At 35.7% G+C, this 20,911-nt stretch overlaps 1 protein-coding gene and 3 long non-coding RNA genes across 4 annotated transcripts; 1 reads left to right on the plus strand and 3 right to left on the minus strand.

The window, feature by feature from the left end:
* Positions 1 to 4,021: 4,021 nt before the first annotated feature.
* Positions 4,022 to 4,712, minus strand: LOC110850115. The gene is made up of 2 exons (XR_002547927.2): positions 4,570 to 4,712; positions 4,022 to 4,491 (listed from the first exon to the last, which is right to left on the minus strand). It is a non-coding gene; the product is annotated as an uncharacterized LOC110850115 (long non-coding RNA).
* Positions 4,713 to 5,581: 869 nt separating this feature from the next.
* On the minus strand, positions 5,582 to 6,241 carry LOC110849959. The gene is made up of 2 exons (XR_002547897.2): positions 6,151 to 6,241; positions 5,582 to 6,078 (listed from the first exon to the last, which is right to left on the minus strand). It is a non-coding gene; the product is annotated as an uncharacterized LOC110849959 (long non-coding RNA).
* A 1,171-nt stretch (positions 6,242 to 7,412) lies between these two features.
* On the plus strand, positions 7,413 to 8,080 carry LOC118435621. The gene is made up of 2 exons (XR_004834923.1): positions 7,413 to 7,509; positions 7,583 to 8,080. It is a non-coding gene; the product is annotated as an uncharacterized LOC118435621 (long non-coding RNA).
* LOC110849756 (ovochymase-2) lies at positions 7,975 to 10,298 on the minus strand. The gene is made up of 9 exons (XM_022097198.2): positions 10,156 to 10,298; positions 9,992 to 10,079; positions 9,697 to 9,906; positions 9,523 to 9,632; positions 9,283 to 9,459; positions 9,109 to 9,190; positions 8,925 to 9,019; positions 8,287 to 8,857; positions 7,975 to 8,205 (listed from the first exon to the last, which is right to left on the minus strand). The coding sequence occupies exons 1-9, from the start codon at positions 10,196 to 10,198 to the stop codon at positions 8,091 to 8,093; spliced, it is 1,491 nt and encodes a 496-aa protein (XP_021952890.1). The 5' UTR covers positions 10,199 to 10,298; the 3' UTR covers positions 7,975 to 8,090.
* Positions 10,299 to 20,911: the final 10,613 nt, after the last annotated feature.

The raw sequence follows: 20,911 nt of genomic DNA on the forward strand, positions 1-20,911 counted from the left end.
AAATATGACCTAAAGTTTTATACTGATTTTGAGTTAGATACCTACATATACGTAGGTGTTTTATTATTGATTTTCAAAAGGTATGTTCCGCACTGTTTGTGATCAAACTTTTGATGAAATAACAAACTTCAGATACATTTAGGAGGCTGTGATTTTTTTCAGGTTTGTAGGTTGACATAAACACTAGCAATAAATCAGCAAACTTTACCTCGACGGAAAAATGTCAGATTTGCAAATTAAATATCGTAGTGTGATTTAACTTTTAATGCTGGAGGGGCAATACGTGTCGCAGATTTATGATCGAATGCTTAAAATTTACGATGAAAACTGCCCAACACAAGACACAAATTCAATTTGGTCAATAAGTTCAAATGATGGCGAAAAGAAGTCTCGGACAAAAAGCCGCTAGGACGCCCAAAATCTGTTTCTCCCACAGAAAGGCTCAGGAAACTAGATGAACCAATAATGAGAGATCCGCGATTGAAACTGTCCTATTTAGCAGATGAGATGGGTGTTCCAAAACCAACAATTTGTTCCATGTTAACTGAAGACTTCGGTATGAAAATGGCTTCCTCCCGTTGGGTACCAAAATTGCTTTCGGCATCTCAAAAACAGGATCGAGTCGACTTTTGTAATGAAAATTTTGCCATTTCAAATGAAACCTGGAACCTGATTCATATTTTAATAGTTGGATATGATACTTGGGTTTACTATTATGACCCGGAGACCAAATAATAATTCATACAATGGAAGCACGGGGGGTCGCCACCGCCCATGAAAGCAAAAGTGCAAAAACCTGCCAAAACATTGATGATTCCCATTTTCAAGGACACCAAAGGTCCCTTCCTTATAACATTTATTGGTAAAAATACTATGATAAATGGGACAGCCTATGCAGGAATCCCGAAGGAGCTGTGTGCTGTGGTTGAAGAAAACGTGGGGTCAAAAAAAAGAGTTGGTGCATTTTTAGCACGCCAAAGCGCCACCTCATACCTGGCATTTTGCGAGGACTGCTGCAGACGGAAATTGCTTCGCCGTCATAAACCACCTCCCGTACAGTTCAGACATGACCCTTGGTGATTATTATTCGTTTCGAAACTTAAAGAAGGACATCAGGGGGAAACGGTTTTCTGATGATAATGAAATCAAGTCGTAAATTTTGGCATATTTTCGAGGTAAATTTTGATGAGCTATTGCTAGTGTTAATGTTAACCTACAGAACTGAAAAAAATCACAGCATCCTAAATGTATTTGACGTTTGTTATTTCATCAAAAGTTTTGTCAGAAACAGTGCGGAACATACCTTTTGAAAATCAATAATAAAACACCCACGTATAATCGGTTATGAAACGAGAAGCACACATACGTACATAATTAAGTGAAGATATATGTAGCATGTATTTATGTTTAAGCATGTGCATACTTAAATCAAATAAACAAATGAGGCGTTATGACGTCAAGATTATAGCTGATGGCTAATTTATCAGGATTGAAGATGAATTAATTTTCCTAATCACACTAACCGAGGATGAGAAAGACAGCCGCAAGCTAGCGGATGTCTTTCTTTTCTTAAGCTTCTGTAGTTATGAATAAATAAGTACTTATAAATACATATATAGAACATGTACGTTTGCATGTATGAATATGTAGATATTAAGTATTCCGAGACAACATAAAGTTGTAAAATTATTTTCATACACTTATTTGATATTTAGCAAATGGACTAGTTCTCTACTCTTTTTTCTACTTATTGCACACAAACATAAGCTATGTAATTGTGCAGAGAACAATGCACTTACAAATACAAAATTTGAGATATGAACAACTAAAAATCCAATTCTGAACATTTACGTAAATTGCAATGTAGCATTGTTTGCACTAAGGAAATCGCGGATATGTACATTATAAACTATAAACGAAACCTATGTAGAAACATATATAAATAGATATGTGCATAAGTCTGTATTTCACAGTTATTCTCGACTTCAGCAGGACAACATTATGTAGTTGGTAGTGGTACAGACAACTAAAAGGACGCATGTATGTATGTACAGTCGCACATCGGAGATATTCGCAAAATAATAAATGCTTATGTACATACAACATATTATGTCTATTTGCGTTTATGTAGGTATACATACAGGAGTACATATCTCTCCCACGGTGTCTCAATTGGTCAAGAAATGGTTTTGGGACAAACTTTGATAAGTCTTGACGTATGCACCTACATAGATGCATATATACAACTCAATGTAAATATGTATAGTATTGTATTTGTGTACCACAAGTTCTAATTTGACAAGGAGTTGAAACAAATGAACGGACAAAGATATTGTCAATTTACTAACCTAATGCAATATTTTAAGTTATTATGATAAGGAATATCGAACCTCTTTAGTCCAGCTAAGTCATGAATAGAAAATTGAATCGTTTATCCGCAATATTTTGACAAACAAAAATAAGCGTCAGAACCGAAAAGTGAATTACGCATGAAATATTTTGAATAAAAAGATGCCGTCCTTCACACTGGACATTCACATCCAATCTACAAGTCAAAGTCAAGATCAAGCAATATCTTACTAATAAATTTATCATTTGCCACAAAAAAAATTTCTTAAAAATATTTCCAAATTTGTCATAGTTTACATACTTCGGAAACATACATCAGAGATATCTAAAATGCTTTCCTTCACCAAATCCATTGCCCTCGTTGCCTTGGTGGCTTATACCGGGAGCCTTGTTCTACCCGTGGAGTCAACCCCAATAACAATTGGAGGTATGTAAATACTTATATAAGAAAAATCGTTGTGTACATATGTACACATGTCCAAATTAGATGATGGAAGTTCTGAATTTTCACAGTTTCTTAAATTTTGACAAAAAATGTAACTATTTTTATATTGAATTTCAGCAAATGTCTGCTCCCCTGTGGGCGCAGTGAACACAACGATCATTGGCCAGCTGAACGTGACCTGCGTTTGCAAAGAGACACAAATCACCTTACTCTTCATCGAATACGACATCACCGCCTGGAATTGTGCCGTCTCCCTCGTCAACAATGCCACCACCACGACCACGACCCCTGCCCCCACCACACCTGCCCTTTAATTCTGTCTTGTCTTCAATTTAACAATGCATATGTACATACATACTTATATACATATAATAAATATATATTTACTTAATTAAATTTTGCTTGACTTCCTGTACATAATTATAATTGTAGTTTTCTAATATATAAGTTATAAAAATGCGATTCCACCTATTTTATCCATGGAATGCATGGTATTCATACTGTATTTTATTTTGTAGTTGACATATGTACATACTTATGTATTATGGTGGTCTTTTTCTTTATTATTTGCTTAAAAAAACTACTGAATACTGATTGCTACCTAAACATGTTAATTTTTTTTTTCAAAAACATTGTATTTACGTAAGTTCCTGTAAATTGTGTAGAATCTTTGAACTGCATTGAATTGAATGCACAAATTGCCTATACCTAGGTATATTTATGACAATTATAATCAATATACTTTTTTGGATAAGTACTAGGGAAATTACTGGACAAATTATTGCACCAGTTCTCGTGCAAACGATTGGTATGGCGCATCATGTCATCCCCTGCGCTAAGCCTAGGGGGTGCACTTACATATTTCCGAATTGCTATGTCCCCTTTTACAAGGAAATTGCGGTCGGGATCGAAATTATTATCGAAGATTGGGGAAATCTTGGGGCTGATTATGCCAAAACTGCGGGGGGGGGGGGGGGGTATTATGCGGTAGATTATGGGTGAAAATGTATCAAAACTTTATTAGGGGTTTGTCTCCAGGGATTTTCTTCAGTCTATCTATAACTTCCAGGGGACGTAACGATAAAATATGCATACGACAAAAAACTCAAGACGTTGACGTGAGTACGCCCATTAACTTCAGTCAGGTTACCAGTAATAAGCACAAAATCGCCTAAATAGTTCAAGTGGGTTCATAAATACATGCCTTCATGAATGAGACACTTTAACTTACATAACTAAAGATTTTTTATTGCATGTTTTATGAAATCAATTTTGATAAAATTTTGTAACATGAACAAATTATGATGAGTAAATTATACGAAATAGAATAATTCGAAATCATTACACGTTTTAAAACTATTGTATAAAAAGTCCGACAGATTTTTTCCGATACCCGTTTGAATTTAAATATGTACATATGTAAGGATTTAATATTCAGTTTTGCAAATAAAAACTTAAGATCGCTCCACACACGATAATCCATCAGCAGCAATGTTGAAATTCAATGGGGAGGACCCATAAGTGTCTGGGCAGACGCAGGTATTGGATATCCCGCAGAGCAGATTTCCAGAACACACGGAATCGTCTTTCGGTTTGATTCCAGTGTGAGTACACGACGCCCCATGCTTTTGACTCGTTGTTAGCCCAATGAATAGAGCAACGAGAATGACCAGAAGTGCAAAAACCTTCATACTTTTCTGAAAGTGAATTAGAAAGGTCAAGTTATAATTACATAAAGATTTGAAGCTAACAAATTTGGAAGAAATTTTGTTTACCCGAATTATTTGATAATTTTCTAGCAAGAAATCTGAATTTTTGTATCCTTCCCTGCAAACTTCAGTTATGAACCTATTTAGACTTGGCACAATCTGTATTTTATACATGCTGAGAAAATGATTTATTTTGACGAATGTTTAATTATTCCGTTTCTGAGAAGTTTGGAACTGTAATGTTTGCTGTTAAAGTTGTTTTTGTTCATTTCATTATTATAATTTTGGTCCATTTGCTCATAAAGCTGCAAAAAAGTGGATACATGTCGAGTACTCATGCATATTTATTTATGGTTAAAATCTTTTTTTTGTTTCGGAGGTCTTCCTTGTGTCGTCATTGTCATTAGATTTCACGTGTCAATAACATCATTAAATACCTGAAAAGAAGTGTAATTAACGCCGTGGTGTTCAAACCAATTTTAAGTTAACTAAGTATTTAATAAGTATAATACAGTTGTGCAATGGTAAAAAATATTTATAAATCGCATAACAGGAGTACAAAATGCATATGTACATAAGATTACGTAAGTTACATTCCTATGTATATACGTGCCTAGATCAAAAGTAATAACGAATTGTAATTTATTCCACTGCTTATGAAATTTTCAAACTACTCGAAGAGAATTTATTAAGTTCGTTATTCTAATATTTTAGAAATCTAGGACTGATAACTTATCAATGATAAGTTAGGATAACTTGACCATACTCAGAAGTAAATATAAACCAACTAACTTGTACATAAGAAGTATTTATCTAGTCATTAGAAGATATGGAAATTATTTCCGACGTCCAGCATTTATAGAAGCACTGATAAATCTAAACTAAATTAAGAGACATTATTTCGGAACTCATGGATGTAAATTTGTTCAATGTTTATTAGTCACAAGCTTTCGGAAAATACTTCGTCCTTCATCAGGTGAATTAACAAATTTGAGAAAAATTGTGAATTATACAGTGGTATACTAAACTAAATTATATCGCACTGCATAAAAATTGTCAATGTTGGTAAAACGTGACATGAAATTTGCATGCAGTATTCAATTTATTTTTCTATATCTTAATTACTATTCACAAATTGTATAATAAGTATTCCCGATCATAAGCAAGTTATTTACAAATTTGGATAACAAGCACAAAATTATAATGCTGATAAGAATAGCATGCCTCTGTATCACAGCTTTTAATACATACATATGTATCATGAAAATTTTTAATAACTTTGACACATTTCTTCCGATATACATACATAAATGACATGTCAATTATTGAAAATTTATGATTTCGCAACACAAGTCGTTTGATCAGCGGACACGGTGAATTTGGCAGTCGATGATCCGTACACATCGGGACAGACGCACGTACCGGTTTTACCACAGAGAAGGTTTCCGCCACACGCGGAATCATCCGTTGCTTGGACACCGGTGAAAGTACATTTTTCCCCACTTTTCTGACCAAATGTGAGCCCAATGAGGATGGCGACGATGGCAAAAATGATTGCAAAAATCTTCATGGTTTCTGAAATTTTAGGGAAAAAAGAAACTTTGTTAACGAATGATAATTCTACATAAATTATTTAGGAAAACTCACCTGAGGGAAATTGTGTGTATATATTTTTGTTCAATAAGATAAGTCAACTGAGAGATCTCGACTGGTTTTAGAGCTGTCTGAGTGAGATTTTATATGGTCAAAACTTCATTAATTTTATGATCATAGTTTCTTGGAGTCTGGATAATTAAAGTTTTGAAAAACATGTTTTTGTCATTAGTGTAATTTTAATATATTCTAAGGTGCAATGTCTCCAGATAAGCTATGAAGTGTGAATTTTTTTTATTTACTTTGACTAATTGTGCACAAGTAATTTCATGTTGGGTATTAAACAATTGTTCTTTTAAGTATAGTTTAACACGTTACGCGCATATTTAAACATGTACATGCATAGTAACTATTTCCATTTAATAGATAAACTATATATTTATTTATATAATGCAACACTTCTCCATTTCACCATTAAAACTTGCAATAGTCAATAGACTAATTAAAAATACTGATTTTTTTTGTGGTAAGTTATTTTTAGCAAGATAATTTTCGGATATTTATGCACATGAGGACACATTTTTTTAAGTTTTTTTGCATGTACAGCTTTCATCCACTTTCAGGTATCATTTTCAGGAAATACGTATTTCGAAATTGCGAGTACTGATATTCGTACAGGTGTCAATATATGTAGCATGCACGAGTCTCTGAAGCAAAATAAACCAATATTTCTGAAAAATTCATACTAATATTTAGTTAAAGTTAAAATAATCTGATTTAGGGATAGAGACGAATAAAATTAAGGAACACATTTTGCATGGTGAAGTTAATACCAAATTATTCTGGTTCAAGTAAATACCTTTTTAGGCATCCAAAGGAAGGAGCTACATACGCATATGTGCTGATAGATGATGTCCATTCATCCGTCGAAATTTGAATGAAATTGTGTATCTACAAGGTTAAATTACCAATTTACATATTCGGCATAATTCTTTGCGTTCTAAGAATTTTGCCGAAAAAGTGAATCGACAACCCATGGAAGGAATTCACAATTTACTGATGTGAATATGCATGTGTATGTACTTCTGTATGTACATGTGTACATATAGCTCCACCAGGATAACATGCTACTAATAATTTAAATAGTTACTTATATTAACGACAGATTTATTGAAAACAACTCCTTTCGCTAATTAATGTTTCCAGGAACCGGCAATACACAGTTAGAAACAAAATCTAAATATAAAAACATACAAATGATCAGTACAATTTATTTGCGTAGTTCCATAAATGTACATATAATGCTCACATTCACGCTGCAAAGACAAAGCCATGAACACAATCGAAATTATCTGTGTTTCTACCGTAATGTGCGTGTTACTTTGTTCCTTGAATGCTCAAGCATTAAAACCGGTACGATTGTCATATATGCTTCTTTAACTATATAAATTAAATTGAAAAGTCACCACGATTTTAAATTTGTCAGTACCTCTGCATAATTACAAATCGCCCGTGTCATCCTGGAAAAGCCGTTTGCTGTGATTTTTTGGGATGCAATAAAAGTCCGGATGGAATTTATCTTTGTCAGTCAGCGTTTCAAAATAAACTGAGACGTCGCAAGAAGATGATTCGACTTAACTAATAGTTGCAGAACTGAGTTACTATACAGATATTGTTTTTCTACCAGGTGGTTAATAACGAAATTAGTGACATTCAATTTACGTAATTCATCAATTAATTCATTTCAATTATTTATATGAGTCGTTTGTAAATATCAGAAATACTTATCAATTTTTTCTGTACATGTACTTAATTAAATAAATACTTTCAGAAATTTATGAAATTGTTAATGCATAATAAATTTGAGATCGAATCAACTTCAGAAAGAACTCAATTTTTATTCACATATCACAAAAAAAACGATACCGAATCGTACAAGAGGAGAGTATTAGAAAAAGTGGCTAAAAATAAGCCGAATTTGAAACGAAACAGACTTAAGCCCAGCCGAAGGTGAATCCAGAACCGGTCACACTGCTGTCCGTCGTGAACGTGACGAGGGCAAGACCTCCCGGAATTTGGAATGGAGTTGGAATCGCCGTTCCGCAGAATCTGTTTCACAACACATTTTTTATAATTGATAACCCCGTCTCAAAAATTCCACCCCCAAATTCTCAACCGGTACTTATTTACCTGGCTCGTTGAGTGTACATGTTGTTGGTCCAGACGAACACAGCGACAGCGTCGTACGTGCAGGAAGAATCGTTCTCAACATCCATCCTGGTGAAGGTCAAGGTGCGGTCGCCAGCCTCGGATGGGTTGACGATGAAGACGGCGTTCTCTCCATTTCTGTATTGGCCACCACCCTCTGGGTAAGAGTAGGATCCCGTGGCAGTGGACAGGCTGGCGAAACCGGACAGGGCAGGGGTCGAGTCACCATATCCGGAGGAGAAGTAGTGAATGCTGAATCCATTGGATCCACCAGATGGTCCGGCAATGAAGGTGATGAGGTAAAGACCCCCCGTGACGGTGAAGTCCTCTCCGGCAGCGGCAAGTTCGAACTGTCTGCCTGGTCCGGTCGCGGTGTATTCGGTGACGTAGATCTTGTCCTCCGCGCCGAGGCCGGATTCTTGGAGTCCGATCCTCAAAGAGTCGTATGGGGTCTTGACGGTCCAGACGCACCTTTGTCCAGCAGGGATGGAGGATCCCAGGTTGTAGTTGATGGCGGCAGAGGATTCATCGATACGGCCTCCGCATTCGGTGACTGGATGAAGAGAGGCAAGGTGAGAATGGGGGATAGAATTGAGGAAATATTTGTTTAACTTATTTACCATCGACAACGGGTGAGGGATCTTCTTCAGTGGGGGTGATGGCAGTTCGGATCCATTCACCGTACCATGAAGTTTCGGTGTAGACACCTGGGTATCTGTAAATAAAATGTTTAAACATTTTGAAATTTTCACAGTACATAATTCATACACTTTAGTCAATTAGTTAAATAATTAAAATGCTTACCCTGGTTGAGCGCAACCCTGTCCCCATGAAACAATACCGCAAAGGGCCTTGTCAGCTCCGCAGACGATTGGGCCACCAGAGTCTGGAACATACAATTACAACAGATTATCATTAACTATTTATGCATTATGAGGCAAGTTGAGACTATTATGCAAATTATTATTGTCCACCCACCTCCTTGGCACGAGTCCTTTCCACCTTCACCATAGCAGATCATGGTGGATGCGATATCTCCAGAGTAGGAGACGTTGCAAGCGATATCATCCACGTATGGGACATCGACCTTCATGAGGACGGATGGAGATGGACCACCCTGAGAAAGAGCACCCCATCCAGTAACGGTGGCAACGGCTACAGAAATTAACGCCTTTTTAGAAGCTTGCAAATTTTTACCCATAAATTAATTAGCCTTACCGGTCGGGGCGAAGTTAAGCTCTGGGAGGATAACTGGCCTGACGATGTCGTTGAATTCGAAGGGAGGTGAGACCTTCATGAGGGCAATGTCGTTCTCGTATTGGAATGGGCTGCCATTTTATGAATTAGCATTATTTTTCACCCCTCTAATTTGCATATTTACTACTCTCTCACCTTCCATAACTTGGGTGAGTAATGATCTGCACGACTTGACGGGTCTGTTCAGTGCCTTCGACAACGTCAATGTTGTGGTCTCCAGCGGTCAAGGTGTACGCGGAGGGTTGAGCGGTCGAGCAATGAGCGGCCGTAACTACCCATTCTTCGGTAATGATGGAGCCTGCGCAGTAGTGAGATCCGCGGCGCATGTCGACAATGAATGGAAATCTTCATAAAAATACGTAAAGTTTAATTAATAATTAATAGTAAATTACTTTTTGGGGTAGTGAAATTTATTAAAATTATTTATTACTCATTCCTGTCGGCTTCAATTCCTCCCACAATCCTTCCTGGGTTTAGGCCGGGGAAGGCTTGTGGTTGGGTCTCCTTCTTGGGCATGGCTGAAATGAAATTCAAAATAAACAATAAAATTTTCATAAAAAATTTCAAAATAATTTTTTCAAAATCAGCACTTACCCGAAGCCAGGGCGACGAGTGCGAGAACGATGATCACCTTCATTGTGCAGTCTGTAATGTCCAGTCTACTCAAGGAATGAGAAATTTGAGACAAATCGGCCCAGTTTTATAACCGGGGATTCACCCATCAATCGCATCCTGGGCTTATCAAAAAAATAAATTTTTGAGTTTGACACATCTACGTAATCATCCTCGAGTTACGTACCTAATCTGCGCCATATGAGGGAAGGTAGCGGCAGAACCATTGTTAATTGTTTGGAGATAAAGATCGAGTTGATTAATCGAATCCGGGCGACAAGGTAGAGACACATCGATCAAAAACTTTTCCATCTCGTGCTTAACGAGCGAAATGGTAGTTAGGATTATGATTTGTCATTGGATAAGTGATTTTACCGTGAAAGTGACAACCTACATATGTGCATACATAAACCGTAATCTCGACAAAGTGATGAATGGATTATATTTATACGCCAATCGGTTGGGAATTCCTTGACTTAAATTAATTGGAAGCTCTTAATCACCTTTCAATAACATATTTATTTCGGGATTTCCATGCGTAAATGGTATACATAAATACAGGAAGTTAAACTTTGTTGTGAAGAAGTTATCCCTGTTTTGTTATCACGTTTTATTTATTTGTGTAATAAATCTTTTAAATTTGTGAATTGAATTATGTCATTGTTATGCTTCATTTTATAACCGTATCTTTATTTTTTACTTCAACCTCGCCTTTTACATATTATGATATAACTGTTTTAAATTCTCAATCTGACCTTTTGGTTTAGACTGTTGAGTTATATTTATCATACGAATGTTCAATGAGGATTGCGAAATTTTACAGACTTATGTATGTAGTTGAGCATAATACATAAGTACGAGAGTGTGTTTAACAGATGCATACATACATATTTAAGTAAGTCAGGTTTAGGTAACTGGTCCAACAAGAGAGAATGTATTATGCTTATGATAAGTACTTATTATCACTCAGCCCATTGTGAGACAAATTAAATACAATGAAAATAAGGCAGTGAGGATGGATATCATCTCCATGTTTTAACTTGCTTATCCAGTTTTAAAATTAACTGCTCCCATGACTCTGATTCCATTGTTTAACTGCGGCAGGTGTTGTGCACTGGAATTCTGCGTAGGTACATACATATGTAAGCGTAATCTATCCTGACTCGTTTTTCTCATTTTATGTCAAAGTCAAATATGATGAGTACATAGGTGTTATATGTAGTATACACTGGTTTTCGGGTTGATTGGAGTAATAAGTTGTCAACGACGTCAATTGGATTGATCATTACATAGTTTAATTATAAAAAGTCATTACTCCACTTTGACTAAACCACGCAAGCCAAAGATGTGACTGACATGAGTTATTGTAATTAACTAAAACATTACCGATTAAATTAAATTTAAATATTTACATAATGAATGAAATGAAATGACCCGTGGTTTCTCCTAACCTTAGGAGAAACTACGGAAAACAAAATGTTTAGGCACGCTGGAAATGACCAACATATTTCCAAATGAGTGCCAGTTTTGTCAGCTTGAGGTGATTTCTGTATGATTTTGCAATTTTCATGAAAAATTGGGACCATCACCAAAACGAGCATCATCTACAATAATATTAGACAATAATACACGCGCACATATTTATGATTTCTTTGTAAAAATTATTTTTGTCAAGTTGCGGGGATTTTTGTGCCGAGTGTTTGACCACGGCTTTGATAGGGGATGAAAACAAGCTGAGTTTAGTGTCCTACATATACTTGTCGCCAGTAATGCATTTCTTCACGAAATTATATTTTATGCTCAACTGTCACATGGAATTACTTCATTGTTATCTAGGACAATTTATTTTGAATTGTAAAATGATAATCTTATAAAGCTTACAAAGAAATAAAGATTATATATAAAGAAAGTGAATATACTTAATTCATTTACAAATTTGTCTAACAAACTAATAATCTTGGAAGCGCACAAAGCATTACACTAATTTATGAACGTTTGCAAAATTTGTCATACAGATATTAAGTATGCAAGTCCATATATCCCAGCAAAAAACAATACCGGGTAAATGACATTTCAATTCAACCAAAATTCTTACAGTCCACAAACTCTCTCCCGAAAGTAACAATGCAGACCAAAATGCAAATAATGAAAAGGTAGAAGGACCCACTAAAATGTGACAAGTTCAGCCTTTTCGACCCCTTCTCTCCAACCATCGAGGTCACTGAATCCCTCTCCATCCCGACCTCTTTCAGCCAGGCAGTTCTCTCTCTTCGAATAAACTGAACGTCCAAATCATTCATTTTGTTGAGAATCCCACCTGCCACCATCCATCTGAAAACTTGGTCAATTTCCGTCTTAAAAATCGCCCTTTTCTCCATGACCAAGCCAGCAACGATACCAAACGTGCACGAAGGCGACCGTAGGACTGGACTTCGGCCATATTTGTCGGTCAAGTTTCGATGTTTCACAAACTCTGCGATCGAGTCCCAAGAAATGCAGGCGTAACGAGATTTAACTGGGAAATGGAAAATTAGACATTTAAAAAATGACAAGGTTTTCATATTGTAAAAAATCCACCTGATTTTAGAAAACATGCGACATCATCTTCTTCCAAGCTCATTCTTTTGAAAATTCCTGCATATGTAGGATTCTTAGAATGTTTCAGTAGCTGATACGCCGCGCCTTTAATGTACTGCAAACCAATAGCGTAAGTTGAACTTTGTAGCTCCTCAAAGGTCTCGGGAGGTTGTTCCATGTTGGGAAAGGCGAGAAACGTGACGAGTGTGGACCGATACGCTGTCGTGACCAGGATGGTGAACATGAGCCAGAAAATTGTGAAGGTTCTGAGTGCGTGGGAACTGGACGGGTTCCTTGTCAAGGATGGAGGATCTTGCTCCAAAAGAGTTGCAAAGGCGTATTCCAGCAGAATGCTATGCAAATTAGTTGGGAAATTATTTAGGAAATTTAATGGCAATATTTTTATCAAATTTGCACAAATACATACACTTCAAATATTTAATGTGGGAATAAAATTTCGAAATTTAAATTTGATAGCACGCTGGAACAAATTCACATCGAGAGGGGATACACATGAATTGTGTGCAAACAATTTTTTGCACCGTTCAGTAGGGTTGCCGCGGGTAACGGGTCGGGTACCCGTTACCCGCATACCCGCACGATTCTTGCGGGTACCCGTTATCTGCGGGTAGCGAGAACTACCCGCACGGGTAACGGGTAGTTCAGTTTTTATTTAATTTTCGTCAAAACTCAGTTCACAAAGAAAGTTAGCAGCTAGTTAGTCCATTTACCAACAAAAGCGTCAATTTATTATTTTTCCATTTCAAAATTTGTCATTTGTCGGCAACAAACGTTTATAGCCGGAGTCTCTTTTCGGAAGCCACAGAAGCCTATGCTAGCCTCAAATATATTTGACGTCCAGAAACTGCGGAGCAATTATTGTTTCTCAAGCATAGTTTGCCTGCTCTAAATATAGTAATAATTTGACTTGTATTTGTGTGTATTTATGTATGTAAGACTGACGAGATTTTAACATGTTCGAAGGTGAAAAACCTGAATCCGATTCAAAGCAAAAAATTTATTTGTAGATAATATTTTCGAATGAAAACTTAATTCAAATCAAAATTTGAAAAAATCAAACTAAAAATTGAACCTTTTTCAAGCCATACCAAGATTGCCCAGCGAGTATATAAAAAATTCAGGCCACAAATTAGGAATCGCGTGATACTTATCTTTCCGTTGAACGGCCCCTTCGAAGAAAAATATCGGCGGCAAAGTTTAATTTTCAAGTAAATGTTCCGTATTTTTTCCTCCATTAAACAAATACCATGGTGGACTTTGAACTCTCTATCCCATCCCAATAGTTTCCATTAAACGGGTCATTCAACGGAAAAATAAGTGTCATGTAATTCCTATTTTTTGGCTCAATTTTTTGATATATGTGCATAAATCGGTTTAGCTTGAAAAACGATTCAATGCAAGCCAAAATTGTTGGTTTCAAAAATAACGAGTGATATTTACGAGCAAATTATGGCATGCGTTACTTGCATAGCATTATCTTAAAGTACATATCAACCCAAATGAACAAATAATTGATCAAATCATATTTATTCTGAAGTTTGGTTAGTTTTTAACCTAATTCTCATAACGGGTAGCGGGTACGGGTAGTTGTGCTGCGGGTAGCGGGTCGGGTAACGGGTAGCATTTTCGCTACCCGCGGCAACCCTATATCTCACATTTCTCATAAATTAAATTGAGCATAGCCACAGGGACTCCTAACCTTGTCTAACAAATCTCTGACAAAGTCTTCACTTGTAGAACGCACACATGGTCACGAGATTTGAATTACATAATTTTTTTTATCAGTGTTTGGAATCTATAAAAATATTTAACTCATGGAAACTTAAATTTTCAGAAATATGCAGGTGGATTTTTAATAAACCGTTACAACGAATGTAACTAAGAAGTGAAAGAACTGTTTAATGCGTTAAAATGAATTTCCAGTTAAATTGACATATATATGCCCTATGACCTTTAAATGACCTCTGAGGTCAAAATGAAGGTCACCATTTAATTCGTCGCCGCAAATTAGCTATAAATGATGTGTCACGTGACAAAACTGACACGTGACACTTTTTCGTCACAGGTGACGATGTCACAGTGTCCATCTTCGGACTCGTCCTGTCCCTTGACGTTAGGAGTTTACGTTCAAAATTTCAAGTCTCTATGTCTTTCCGTTCAAAAGTTATCGGACCAACGGACAGACGGACAAACAGACAGACAGACGGACGGACATAACGATCTTATAAAGGGCTTTCACCCCTTAATAAACCAAGTAAATCATTCTGAAGAACTTTATTTCCAATTTTTGAATTATCGTTAGAATTAGTTTTAGGATTTTGAAAATCCGAGGCTTTGGCTGAGAAACCGTTTAAAATTCGTACATCGGGTTCAAATTTTGTAACGCATTATGAAAACCTACCGTGCAGACTACATTTAGCCCGAGTCAAGGACAGAGTCCCTGAATCGATAAGTCAGAGTCCGCTTCTAAATTTTTGTCCGAATTGACTGACATAATAAAGCTGTATATAGTCCAGAATTGGTTTTTAGCCTCCATGCCAAATTTAAAATGAAAATAACAACCTTCCAAACGGTATGGGTCCTCCAGGGTCACTCTGGTTGCACTTTGCAAACTTTTAACATCATATTATTTCAAGAGAAGCCATTAAGTATCACCGTGCTGGATTTCATGTTTTTAAACCACTTTCTAAAAATCGGTATGGGTCACCCACCCCATACTTTCGTTCCAGAAAAATTTTTTACCATTCTTTTTATATTCTTCCACTTGCATAATTAACCTATGAGCAACATCTCTACCAAATTTAAGTTCCATATGACGATCTTGAAAAATCAGTATGGGTCACCATATGGGGTCTTTCAAGGTGAAAATTTTTCCAACTTGATTTCATGTTTGTCGTTTACAAGCCACTAGCAACCTCTGTACTTAATTTCAACTTTCTACGACAATTTTGAAATTTTGGTGCATAATACCGCACCCATTCCGATGACCCCCACCGGTCAACCACTTGACCGTTTTCTCCCATCTTCGAACTCGTTTCCTAACTTTGCCCAATATGCATATGGTAAAAATTTCAAGTCAATCGGTTCAGCCGTTTTGGCTCTATCGCGCCGGACAGACGGACGGACAGACGGACATGACGGTTCCATAAGCCCTGACTCGGGATAAAAATCGTTAAATATGGGTGTACTGATTTCTTGTGAACAAAATAACATTGGTCTAATGTACACAAGTCTGAGGATGAGTTTTATGTACATGTGAAAGACATGCATTTTGAGTATTCAAGGCATCCAAGTATTGAGCTAAAGAAGTGAATTTTTTATTTATTTTTTAGATCAGCAAGACAAAGTTAGGAGTCGCTATTTTTCATGGTATAACTTTTTCGCCAGTTTATACCCAGCAAACATGAAGGTTTTTATTCAGCATAAATTTGCTATAGTCAGATACGATAATAAATACTTGACGCTGTTGTTGGTCGGCTCATTATTTCCAGTTGCATTTGCATATGCAAGTTTATATGATTGGGGAGCTCATAGTCTTATTTAAATGAAGTGCATGCTAATTAATGTAATAATTAAGCATATAAAATTTTCACTGTTAGATTCATTAATATATAAATGAACTTGTGTAGTATTAATATACTACACAAATATACTTGAGAAATATGTATCACTTAGGTGAGCCTGGCGCAATTAAAAGTTGAAAAATAAATTTATTATGTAGTGAAAATTATGATGCATTTTCGATCACCGACATTAGTGCTTGATCTTGTTTTGGTAAAGATAATATTTTTTACTGAGCTAATAAGATCTGTAATACAAAAATGCGCCATAATTTTCGCTGCATGATAAACTTATATTTCGACTTTTAATTGCATCCAGGCTCACCTAAGTGATTCGATTTCTTAGGGTTTATTTACATATTAGTTTATCTAACATTCAAAATTTTTGTTTCTTATTACATTTGTGTAGTATTTGCGCATGCACTTCTTTTAAGACAATGAATGAGTATCTATGTATTTGTGGTTCGTTTTAAGATTAAAACACGAATGTGTTTAGCTCTTTTACAAATTAAAATTTTATTTCACTTGTAAAAATTAGCTGCTATTTTCAAAATGATTATTACAACCTTATAGGGTTCTAAATATATTCAGAAAATTGCAAGGTACTCATAAGCTTTTAAATTGCAAAAATACATATTAATCCCACCAAATTTTCCATCTCAAACTTGATTTGGTAAGTCTAAATCCGCAAAATTTATATATGTATCCAAATCAGATGCTTACCTTTCTTGAAACGGATGACTTTTTCCAGGAAAACACCGGAGGATTTTCATCCCCTTGAATTTCCAACCATGAAAAATAGCACCCGAAACAGTAGCGCAGCCTATTTCCGAATGTAATCAGGAATAACCTGATTCGGTTCTTCTTTACTTCAAGGGAGTCTTGCTGCTCAAGAATTTCCATGTTGTTTCTTTCCATGTTTATAAATACAACTGATAAATTGTGGAATTTATTTCGCAGTTTTACCTAGAACTTGAGATAAAAATTATTTAAGGTAAACTTTGCAATGTAAGAAATTGCAACCTTGGATGAGGTAATATGAATAGTTCCGACTGGGATAGGAAGCCAAAGTCTCTCTACGGGTACGCACTGTAGGGAGTGCTTACAAAATAGCCGGACAAATTTCATATGCATATACAGAGGGTTGGGCCAGAAGAAGGAGCCACTCTAATTTTTGGGGTGACGTGTGATGCACAGTCGCGGCATTTTCAAAATTGGCATATGTCATACCCAGATAGTTAACGAAAATTTAGCACTTTTCAAATTTTCCCTACGGTTAAAAATGCCCCTACAGCACCCCCCAGAGTGCGAGGCACGCATAAAAGTGTTTTCCAAAGACATATTGAGCCAGAGAGCGATAGTTAGAAAACTTGCTGCAAATGGATTTATTGTCGGTCGAAAGCACGTTTATAATGTATTTTTTTGATTTGGGTACTTAAAACAGAGCCTTCTAGAAAGGAAACGCGTACGTTTTGATGGACTTTGGAAAAGTGTTCAGGACGAGTGGTGCAGAATCACTCTGAAAATGGTGTCAAACGTCATGACTGGTTGGAAAAAGCGACTGAGTCTCGTTAGATAAACTAAAGGGCCTCACATTGAACCAATTACCAAACTTAACAAACGAAAAATGAGGCACAATAAATTCAGGCAAAGTGGCTCCTTCTTCTGGCCCAACCCTCTGTATGCATATGCAATTTGTCCGAGGACTTTGTAGGCACTCTCTACAAGGAAATTTAGGGATGTATCAAAATATGTTACTGTTTACTGTTTACTGTTTACTGGAGTTTATTAAAATGTCGCAAATCATCAGAAAAAATCTGCTTTTCAGATCAAGACACATACAATAATGAATTCATCTAAACTACACTAATAACTACAACAACATCATGGTTGCACATCTTGGTCACAATTCTGACCAGTGACAAAGTCACGTGCTTTTGATTGAAACAAACCATAAGACATATTACGTAATTCCCAGTCCTTCGGTAACGTATTCCAAATACGGTATCTTCTATACGTCAACGAGCGTTTAAAAGCTTCTGTCCTATGAATAGGCGCACACATATTAGGTCGGTTATAACTAATAGATCTCTCGGAAAAGGTTAACTTATCGAGTTTATAAAGTTTATACGCGTTCTTAAGTAATACATAATTAGACCTTTCCTCAACAGTAAGTAAATTATTATCTGTTCTGAATTTTTTAACATCAATTCCTTTTTTAACATTAATAAGTGAACGCTTTCTTGTAGAGTATGATTTCGCAAGCTTTGGGAAGTAGTAACTTATCAAAAAATTATCAATAATATCTTGTACTTTCTTGAGAGAAAGAGAAGTTTGTACAGTCCAGATGTCAATACAATAATCAATAACAGAGTGGACTTGAGTATTAATCAAAACCTTCATAGCCTGTTCATTTATGGAACGCTTCAGACCATGCAGCAATTTTATGCGTTGACACACTTTAGCATAGACATGATCATAGTGTAACTTAAAGTTAAGACTAGGATCTAATACAAGGCCAAGATATTTGAAAGAGAACACACGCTCGATTAACTTATCATTATCAACAATAATTGAATTTACAGTTGATTTTAAAGGAACTCTCTCATTATGAAAATACATACATTTTGTCTTGTCAAAATTTACATTAAGATCATTAAGTAAACACCAATCACAAAAGGATTGCAAACATTGCTGTAATTTCAAAGCAATTAAGTTAATATCGTCAGAACCAAAATAAATAATAATATCATCAGCATAACATAAAAATTGTAGCTCCAGTGAGGGTTTTACGTCGTCGAGGAATGCAGAAAAAAGAATTGAACCCAAAATTGAACCTTGACCTACGCCCGTATTAATACAATAAACATCATCACCAGATACAAATTTGTAAGTTCTATTCTCAAGAGTACAATAAATCAGTTTAACTAGTCGTTTGCTTAATTTAAAATTGGATAACAATTTTCGAACCAGTTTGTCATGTGAAATACTAGAGAAAGCATCCTTAAGATCAATGAAAACTGCTCCCACAATACCGTTCTTCTTGTCAAGTTCAGAGTAGGTGAAAGTGGTGAAAGCAATAATCGCAGAGTGACACGATTTGTTTCTACGATAGGCATGCTGTTCATCTATTAATTTAGCATCTATTCTATCTTTTATCCTATGATATAGGTACCTCTCAAATAATTTACAGTAGGAATTAAGGATAACAATCGGTCTGTAATTCTTGGGCACATTACGCGGTCCCTTGCCCTTATACAATGGTAAGATAATAGCATGTTTAAAAAGAGTAGGTACATACAAAATATGTAAAAGGTGGCTAAACAGGACAGCAAGTTGAATACTAAACGAATTAACACATCTCTTCATTAACCACAAAGGAATATTAACATTGTCATTTTTGTTCTTATTTTTAGTGTCTGAAATCAGTTGTGAAATATCATCAGGATTAATTGACAATTCAACATCATCATCATCATTATTAATATGATTATTAATTAAGTTACGTGTTACAGAGTGATCAAGGTCAGAGTCAGGCTTGAAAAGTTTTTTAGATAACAAAGTATTAATCTGTGATACTTCAGTAACAATAGTGGCATCATCATCTACAAGAGAAGTTATTTTAGTACATTGTTTACGTCTAAAATTAGTTAATTCATCAATAGTATTCCACAAAGATTCAGACTCTAGTTTAGTACCAAACTTTTCTTTAAAATACGTATTTTTTTCAGTATTCAACATTCGTGCTGCCTCATTACGAGCAATTCTGTAAGATTTCCAATCACCATTACTTTTGGCGTCCTCGCGAAGGTAATTGCGAAATTTGCATGCTTTTTTTACTTCATCACTAAACCATTTGCATTTTTTCATTTAGTACAACATGTTTAGTACAACATGTTCATGTTAGTACAACATACAAAGTCTGTAGGCAGCTATGTATATTTTTGCAGTTTTCGATTTCCTCGTTACCCATAAAACATTGGTACGACTCTCCTGCAATGCAAGGTGTAAACTTTGTTACTCTCCGTGCAAATTTTATTAGTTTCTCCCCCATAATTACGAGATAGTAAAATCTCTCAATATTTTAAAATAAAATCCTCAATTTCTGAGTAAAACTAGGTGTGTGGGCCACGACAACTAAGTTGTAAAGTGACACACGTGGTACGTATATGTGTATAATTACATATCTAGGTATGTACATATGGTATGAGTTTCGGGAGAAAACAAAGTAACAAGTTTATCACTGCTTATTAAAAATTTTACGGATTTTTGGCAGATGACCAAGTAATACATATGTACATACATGTTTTGGTTGCATATGGGTATATATTTTACGCACTTTTATGAAGTATGTATCTTACATACATATATGCGAATGTTTTTAACTTTGATCTTGTAAAATTTTGACAATCCGGAGTATGGTGCAAATGCTTCTAGTCATATGAAAAAAGGATAACAATATGTAATGTAAATATATAGGAAAATCAATGATAAAATACTTGTTTGAGTAATATTTTTTAGTGCTGGATTAATTATGGCAATCATGGGATTATTGAGACAATTTGCGAAACAATTCTACC

The sequence above is a fragment of the Folsomia candida genome, unplaced genomic scaffold, assembly GCF_002217175.1.
Source record: "Folsomia candida strain VU population unplaced genomic scaffold, ASM221717v1 Fcan01_Sc005, whole genome shotgun sequence".
In the NCBI taxonomy this organism is placed as follows: domain Eukaryota; kingdom Metazoa; phylum Arthropoda; class Collembola; order Entomobryomorpha; family Isotomidae; genus Folsomia; species Folsomia candida.